At 35.8% G+C, this 8,876-nt stretch overlaps 1 protein-coding gene across 3 annotated transcripts; it reads left to right on the top strand.

The window, feature by feature from the left end:
• Positions 1-4,999: 4,999 nt before the first annotated feature.
• On the top strand, positions 5,000-8,741 carry LOC125200638 (uncharacterized). 3 transcript variants are annotated; one of them, XM_048098329.2, is made up of 15 exons: positions 5,000-5,104; positions 5,473-5,577; positions 5,668-5,782; positions 5,911-6,057; positions 6,509-6,613; positions 6,884-6,967; positions 7,043-7,158; positions 7,278-7,379; positions 7,462-7,575; positions 7,666-7,722; positions 7,824-7,890; positions 7,957-8,010; positions 8,097-8,171; positions 8,248-8,283; positions 8,367-8,741. In XM_048098329.2, exons 2-15 carry the CDS (start codon positions 5,543-5,545, stop codon positions 8,481-8,483), a joined length of 1,224 nt encoding a protein of 407 aa, XP_047954286.2. In that variant the 5' UTR covers positions 5,000-5,104; positions 5,473-5,542; the 3' UTR covers positions 8,484-8,741. The 3 variants fall into 3 exon arrangements, with proteins under 3 accessions (XP_047954286.2, XP_047954285.2, XP_088922303.1); XM_048098328.2 differs by having other exon boundaries at positions 7,824-8,010; XM_089066177.1 differs by lacking the exon at positions 5,000-5,104 and having other exon boundaries at positions 5,130-5,577; positions 7,824-8,010.
• The last annotated feature ends 135 nt before the right edge of the window (positions 8,742-8,876 follow it).

Below are 8,876 nucleotides of genomic sequence, written 5' to 3'. Positions count from 1 at the left end.
CGAATTTAACCCTATTTTCATTTGTTAAATGACAATTTTACCCTCGTCATCTTATAGTGAAGTAATTCGTTCATATAGTGATGTAAAATCTGGATGAATTTCAAATATTACATGGCTGAATATCACCCTTGTTTTTTATAATCTTGTGGCTGATATTTGTTCTCTAGTTATATACTTAATAGGCACTTGCCTCATATCACTACTCTATCTATATATATATATATATAGAGGGTAGTGATAAAATGCAAATTTATATATTGTTCAAACTCAAAACTCTTCAACACAGTTTCAATACAAATATCAACACAGTGTAAAATTTCAAGATTTTAATGTCAACACAGTATCAACACAATATCAACACAACATCAATCATTGACTACCGTTGAAATTCTGTTGACATTTTCCTGTTGATGTATTTTTGTTATCTGTTGACATTTTTCAATGGTCCAAATCATAGTTTTGAGTATGTACACTATTTAGACTTTTCATTTGATCACATCCCTATATATATATATATATATATATATATATATATATATATATATATATACACACACACATATAGGGTTGCGTTAGTGTGCTAACTAATTTACAGTTGTAACTAATAACTTTCAATATTGTGCATTAAAATTGTCAACACAAAGACATAATTATATCAATACAACATGTAAATTTAAAATGTCAACACAAAGACATAAGTTTATCAGCACAAGAAGATTGATAAATTTATGTCTTTGTGTTGATGTTTTTAACATACAAAATTGATATTAGTTACTCCCTCCGTCCCAGAGAAGTTGGCACACTTTCCTTTTTAGTTTGTCCCAAAAAAGATGTCACATTTCCCTTTTTGGAAAAAGTTCTCTCTCACATGAATATAAAAATTATATTTTCTCTCTCCATTTAACACACAAAACAAAACCTCCTAAAATCCGGTGCCATTTTCAAAGTATGCCAACTTCTCTGGGACGGAGGGAGTATTAATTATTACCATAACTTAGTATTTGATCGCACACCTATATATATATATATATAGGGGTGCATTAAAATGACACTGTGACACCACGCTAGACTGCAGTATTATATATGCTAGACTGCAATAGTATAAATGCTAGACAACAATCTACAACAATCTATAGATTGCAGTCTAGCGTATTGGATATTGCAGGTCGCGTCACCTTGCAACCTAGAGTATTGGAAGTTGCAGTCCGCGTAAATTTACCCTTGCGAATTTTTTATGATTGCCACATGGCAGCTGATTATTCGTCCACGTGTACAAATGATTGGCTAGGAATGGTGGAATGGTGTTATTTTAAGATGAGTTGTCATTTTAACACATCCCTATATATATATATATACTTGAAGTTGTTTCTCTTTGTTTTTAGACTGCGTGCACAGAAAGGAATAACAAGTTTCCTAGGTCCAGCGAATCCACTAGATCACATGGTCTAGGAACTCACGGATCGTTGGAAGATCTCGGTCGTCGGACACACAAATATCGCTTCAAAACCCTCAACCATGCATACTCAAATTAGCACAGGGAAGTAGGGATCGATCCCACAGAGATGAATGCGCAATAAAAAGGTTCAAGGACTCGGGACTATTTTTGGGTTGGCTGCTGCCACGCAATTTGGGTTGAGGAAATTAAACTAGACTTGGTGTTGAAATCCGCTATGCTAACAACTAGATCTAGGCAGAACAGAAATCATGCATATAAACTGGAACGAGCGGTACAATCACTAGATCTAAGAAACTATTTCCTAAATTACCTAGACCTGGGAAAACATCTGACGGTGGGGACCATTTGCTGAAAAGGTAAAGTACGGATGAAAAGTTGGAAAACAACTAACTAAAGTACTAACTAACAGCGACATCATCTTCTCCAACAATTTGCATAAAAATTTTAGTAGAAACAGAGATGGAACGTGGATCGAAAACGAAGCAGACTGAATTTAAAGCAATTAAACGAAGAACAATTAAAACTACGGCTGATCTACGGCTACTAGACGAAGTAAAATTAAAAGAGAGCAGAAAGTTCGAAATCCATGCACAACTTGATTCCCCTGTTCAGATCCAACTTCGGATGCTAAATCCACTCCGGATCCAAGCATCCGAAACAAACTCCGACCAAAAGTATATCCATAGCTACAGATTCGCCAAACAACCACCGATCAACAACAACAACACAGATCCACAACCTATTTCCCAGATCAAGCACAGAAACATCCAAACAGAGAATAACATTCAACTGCCGAAATAAAACCTCAAACAAAAACACAGAATCAACGTAAATCAACACAAGATAAACACCATCATGACATAAACTATAGATTGCAGTGTAGCGTTTATACTATTGCAGTCCAGCACTTATAATATTGCAGTCAAGCGTGGTGTCACAGTGTCACTTTAAGAGGTGTTGTCATTCTAACGCACCTCTACTCTATATATTTATTTATTTATTTATTTTCGTAATATTTGAATTCTTATTGGAATATTAATTAATATAAAGCAAATTAAATAATATATGGTGTTAAACTGATATATAAATAATTAAATACACTCCAACACTTGCATGTGTTGGAGTTTGAGTACTCTTGCATAGTGGAAGACTTGTACCAAACAAATAAATCAGACATACAATCTATTTGACAGATTATGGGATCAATCAATTCACACGTTAACACAAAATTGCATGTTAGAACGCAAATCCTAAAACATGAATACTACGGTTTAGAGTTACCGATTTGATTCTCCATAGATTCCTCGATTGCTTGCGCCTTCACCACGATGATCTTTAATACTAGACCACAAATCTTCTAACTCGTTCCCGAACTGTATTCCGAAATTAGTGTGGGCTGATCTTATCCGAACACTAGGACTCAAATAAAGAAGACTTTAAAAATCTCATGGAGGAGAGCTGAAATTTTCGTCCCCTTCTCCAATTAGAGAGGGACGAAATTTCCTATAAAGAAAATAATGATCATTTGTTTCTCCTTTATTCTCCTATTTATATTAAGTTCATATTTGAGCCCAGTTAGGGATATATGGAGGTTTGGATGTGGCCTCACCCAATTAGTTTTACTAATTAAACTGAACCCACAATTTAATACTCCATCTGTTCCATAGTAATGGAGGCAAAACTTTTCGGCACGGAGATTAAAAAAAATTGTGTTAGGTGAATTAAGTAAAGAGATAATAAAGTGGAAAATGAAAAAGGTAGAGAGATGAAGATAGAAAAAAGTAAGAGAGAGTAAAGTAAATGTGGAAAAATGTGTTGACTTTTACTAAAAAGGGAAATGACTCTATTACTATGGAACGGACGGAAATGGAAAATCGCCCCTATTACTATGGAACGGGGGGAGTACAAACTTATATTGGAATATCATTATCAGCCAATATGGTAATAATACTGCACTGCCCATCCAAATCCGAAATTACAAGTAATCCGGGTTTCAATTTATTTAAATGTGTATTTCTCGCGCTTAAGATACAAATGTCCATTAATTAATTGAAGTCTGCTATGGACTGAACTCACTTTAAATTGAGTATCCCTTTTTCTCCCTTTCCTGCTAGGATTGGAAATCCTGTATTTTACATATCCGTTTTGTCTGGTTCAATAATACTGCTTATCCTAGCGAGTTTTACGGACCTACTGGACCACGAAATCCTATTTTTTTAGAACGAGTTGAAGGCGTAGGTATTATTGGTGGAGAAGAAGCTTAATATCTTATTAATTCCAAAAGTGACACTTATTTATTATTCATGGAATAATTAAATTCGAACTAGCCAGTTTTCAGAATAATAAAACCTTGTTCGAGCTCCTCTTGAGGACATTATCAAATGAGACTCACCCCGCGCACGATTCAATATAATAGCGATCCTTGCACCGCAAGATATTAATCACTACTACCCAATATATCATGATTATTGGGATAAGAAAAACCCGCACCATATGATAAGTCAAAGTAGTGCATAATCAATACCGTATGCTCAATGCTAACGTATGTAGATTAAGAAATAGTTATTTATCAAGACCTAGTCTTTTAGAAGATAGCATAAAGACACGTCTTGCTGTTAGATTCATTCAATGCTATACCATACCAACGTCATCTTATTTAAATAAGACTCAGAAATAATCGGACTGACATTGCAACCTTTCGCGATAGGTAGCCAAAGCCTATTTAGGTTGTGAAATTCTTCTTTTTCTTTTGCAAAGCATTGCATAGAACCGACTGTAGTTTTCTTAAAATGGACGGCGCCCACAACCAGTCTACTAAGCAAAAGACTTAGGCTTTGTTTGCTTCTTATGCATTTAAATGTTTATAAAACATCTTATAAATGCACAAGCAAACACAATGTAATAATATATTGATTCTATTCATGCGAACTGTTACTGAATCGAATTAAAAGTGAATTGTAGAGTTTTTCGTATACAAATAAGATTCTATTCACGCGAATTTGCTCGAAATATACCAAACCAGCATGTTCTTATATAAAGAAAGTTCGTCATTGTAAAAAGCCAACGTTTCACTTGAACCGCAACAATTCTAAACTTTGTGCAAAATAAATTCCAAATAAAACACAGTTCTTTATATTCTAAATATAGTAGGAGTATTTTGTTTGTTTACTTGAAAAATTAAATTCCAAATAGAACATACTACCTTCGTCTATAAAAAATAATATCAATCGTAAATAACATTTAATTTAATTTAATTTAATGAAATAATGGCATATTGTTATTACCTAAAATGAGATCCACTCATTAAAGAGCGATATTTAACATAATAAATAGAAGTTAATTTTAATCGAAAACAAAAACTATTTTTAGCAGAACAACAACAAAAAAATAAAAAATAATTACATCCCTCGCTAGTATAAATATGCGAAGAATTTAATAACGAGGGCCAACAAGCTATTCTCGTTTCTCCGAAACCACAGTTTTGATTATTCAAAATCAAAACTCATAAATCAAAATAATTGCAGTGGTTTTTTTTTTTTTTTTTTTTTTGTTTTTGCTAATTTCTTCTAATTCGTTTGCTAATAACAGTCCCATCATTGTGATTCTGCCATTTCTCTGCCTTTTTGTAGCTCAATTTACTTGAATAAGGTGACACCCGAATGCCCTGCATTTCAGTTTCACGAATTATTGAATCATAATTCTACATTTTTCCGTTTGAAGATTGCTCCTTTTGTTTTATTTTGTGCCTCATCTTTTCTAAATATTCCTGGAAGCATGCATTTTGTGCCAACGAGATATTTGTGCATCTTGCAAATGAGTCATAATCTTAAATTTCTGTATATATATTAGGATGTTTTGTGTAATGTGATTCAATTATGATGATGGGCTGTTAAGAAATTATTATGTTGGTTGTCAATGATGATTGATTCTTGGCCATTTTAATGTTGGAGAGAAACAAAAGGAGAAGAAATTTCTGTGGTGTTGCTATTCTGAAAACGGATTCTTTGATTTTGAAGGAATAGAATCCTACGCTATATAGTGCGGTATGTGAAATTTAGATCATCTTCTACAGAGATTGTGAGCAGAATGGGTAACCCTGTACGGAGAGCCATGGTTTCTAGGTAATTTTTAAGTTCAAGAATCATTCATTCGAGCAAAAAGTTGCTCGAATCGCTGGGGCAGATGTTGAAACAATTCCTTGGTTTTTGCAGTGGCTGGCATTTGAGAAGAACAAATGAAACAATGAGGCTAATCATAACCACTTTTGTGGGGATTATATTTGGCTTTGTTTTAGGTGTTTCTTTTCCCACACTTTCATTGACTAAGGTAGGAAGATTTGGATTTCACTCTTCTCAACGCCTTTACTAGTTTGCTTCCTACTCGATTTCTTGGTAGTCTGTGTTTGAATTTCGGTGAGAGACTTATGGAGATTGTTTGGGCTGTGTCCTTTGTAGGTTAACTTATCATCAAACATATTTCCTTCTGTTGATCTCACTTACATAGAGGACAAGTACTCGGGTCTCTCGACTCAAGCACTTTTAAATGTATGGTCGGCTCTTAAAGGAAGGAGAGGCTTCTCGCGCAAATACAACAACACTAAGGTAAGTAGTTTCATGAAATTTGCTGTAAACCATAGCTTGACGCTCGTTGCATATCCCGATCACAGAGGTTTAGCAAGCGTAAGGTGGTGGATGCAGTTTCTAATTATGAATTCTGCTGAAACATCTCTGATTTTTAGGATAATGCCCTCTGTTTCTGGATTAAGTTATGTGGTTGATATGAACTATTTGAATAATTCATGTTACATGAGTGCTGTTAACTCTGAGGATTCATATGAGCTCTTGTTTTCAACGCAATTAGAGATCTTCCAGGCGAGTTGACCCAATGTTGAATCAAACTCTTCATATATTTCTGATATGAGTTCTATGATCATCTCCGCCTAGTGAAAAATCAGACATAATTGCGTATTCCTCTTAATAGTTAGAGAACTTCTGGTGACTCCAACAAATTCCAATTATCTTCATTTTCTTAGTTGTGGATGATTTTACACAGATCTGGGTTCCAAACAATCCTCGAGGTGCAGAGAGACTACCACCTGGCATTCTCGTTGCTGACTCTGACTTGTACACTCGTAGATTGTGGGGTGCTCCTGGCGAGGTGTGTGTTCTTCCCCTAAACTTCATATTGCAATCATTTCTATAAATTTCAAGTCCTTGAGAGTCACGTTCCACCTTTTTACCCTCCAAAACTAAATAGCAGTTACAAAGCTTAGATGAGAGGTCTCGATACTTATAACTTGTTGAATTGGAATAAAATCTTTTTAAAGGTGCAGAGTTCTATAATATCGGTCCTTGCTTAGTATTGATGGCAAACACATGTACATCTGAATTATGTGTTGTTATCTGATAATGAGGCTTGACACTGCAGGACCTAATTGTTAAGCCAAGATATCTCCTGACCTTTACTGTTGGTTACGACCAGAAAGACAACATCAATGCTGCAGTAAAGAAGGTAAACTGGAAGCCATCCCGTTTCCTCTCTGCTAAACAGGTGTTTTTTATGTTAATTCCTGACAACGCTGTGCAGTTGACAGAGAACTTCCAAGTTCTGTTGTTTCACTATGATGGCCGGCCAAGCGAATGGGATGAATTCGAGTGGTCTAAAAGGGCTATACACGTGAGTGTGAGGAAGCAAACTAAATGGTAAGTTATAAAGCAATTCCTTCATTTATTTGGTGGCATAATTTTTGGTTCATGTGCAAAACCAAAACTAAGTAGAAGTTTGTGTGTATTTCGATGCAATTACTAAACTATCTTTCTAGGTGGTACGCGAAGAGATTCTTACATCCTGACATTGTGGCCCCATACGACTATATCTTCATCTGGGACGAAGATCTTGGAGTTGAGAACTTCAACCCCGAGGAGTGAGTAGAAAATGGGTCGCTTCGACTCTCATTTTGTGAAACTTGGACAAAGTTATATGCTAAAACTATCCCTCCATGTCAGATACATAAAGCTAGTGAGGAAGCATGGGCTAGATATTTCACAGCCTGGTTTATCCCCCGACAGTGGTATGACGTGGGAGATGACGAGAAGGCGAGAAGACACCGAAGTCCATAAGTAGGCATAAATAAAAGTTTTGCCTAATAATCTGCTGCCTAATGAGTATCGAGTTTCTTCAATCCAAAATTCGCTACTTATTTCATACAGGGAAGCGGAGGAAAGACCAGGCTGGTGCACGGACCCTCATCAGCCACCCTGTGCAGCGTATGTAGATGAGACGAGAATTTTGTTTAAAGATCCGTTTTTTACTGTATGATCTCACATAGTTCAAATGTTCTACATATCCGAGATATTTTTGTATGCAGTTTTGTCGAGATCATGGCCCCTGTTTTCTCCCGGAATGCATGGCGCTGCGTGTGGCATATGATCCAGGTATTTCTCGCGTCGCCCACATTCGTCCCTCCCAACTTATTACGATTTGAACTTACAATGCTGCAGAATGACTTGGTCCATGGATGGGGCCTTGATTTTGCTCTTAGAAAATGTGTAGAGGTCAGCTATCATCAGTTTCTATAGCATGTAACAACATATTTGCTCGATTTATCTCTCCCCTAAATCTCTCTCTGTTTGTAAAACAGCCTGCTCATGAGAAAATAGGAGTAGTGGATGCTCAGTGGATAGTGCATCAAACTGTTCCTTCACTTGGGAATCAGGTAAATATGCTAAATCTCGTCCAATGGTAGGGTCCGTCTTACTCTTCAACAACTCAAAAACACGAGTTTTCTGCAGGGTCAAGAGGAGGAAGGCAAGGCGCCATGGGAGGGGGTAAGAAACCACCTAAAATATAAAATGTTTGTGTGTATTGGAACAGAAAAGTTGAAAAACGTGTTATTGTTTTCTCGACTTAGGTGAGGGAGAGGTGTAAAAACGAGTGGACTATGTTTCAAGATCGGTGGATTGAAGCTGAGAAAGTATATTTTGAGGCCATGGGTATCGATCCTCCTAACTCCACGATTCGTTATTAGGTCGTTGTGGTTTTTTTAATTTTTAATTTTTAATTTTTTAATTTTTTAATTTTTTTATTTCGCGGTCGTTGTGGTTCATTGTAGGCTGTAGCTTAGGTATATATATTGACCTTCATCTTCTACTCTCTACTGTATTTCGCCCTTTTTTGGAGATGTAGGAGATATTGGTTCATGTACAAGAATCTCAGTTGTAACCGAGTTCATACAGTGAGCTCTAACATCGCCTCCTTATAATTTCCATGGCTTCATTTAGTAGTATTTATTCAAAATTTACTTACTACTACTAAACAATATGGAGGAACAAAATTGACATCAACTTAAATCCCAACATATTATAATTCTTGTAATCGTGAAATTGTTATGGACAAAACATTCTCATAATCCGCAATAAAA

Source organism: Salvia hispanica, chromosome 2, assembly GCF_029641045.1.
Source record: "Salvia hispanica isolate PSC_SH4W2 chromosome 2, Shi_PSC_v1, whole genome shotgun sequence".
Lineage (NCBI taxonomy): Eukaryota > Viridiplantae > Streptophyta > Magnoliopsida > Lamiales > Lamiaceae > Salvia > Salvia hispanica.
Note: the sequence above shows the minus strand (reverse complement) of the source record. Positions and strands in the feature narration are given on the sequence as shown.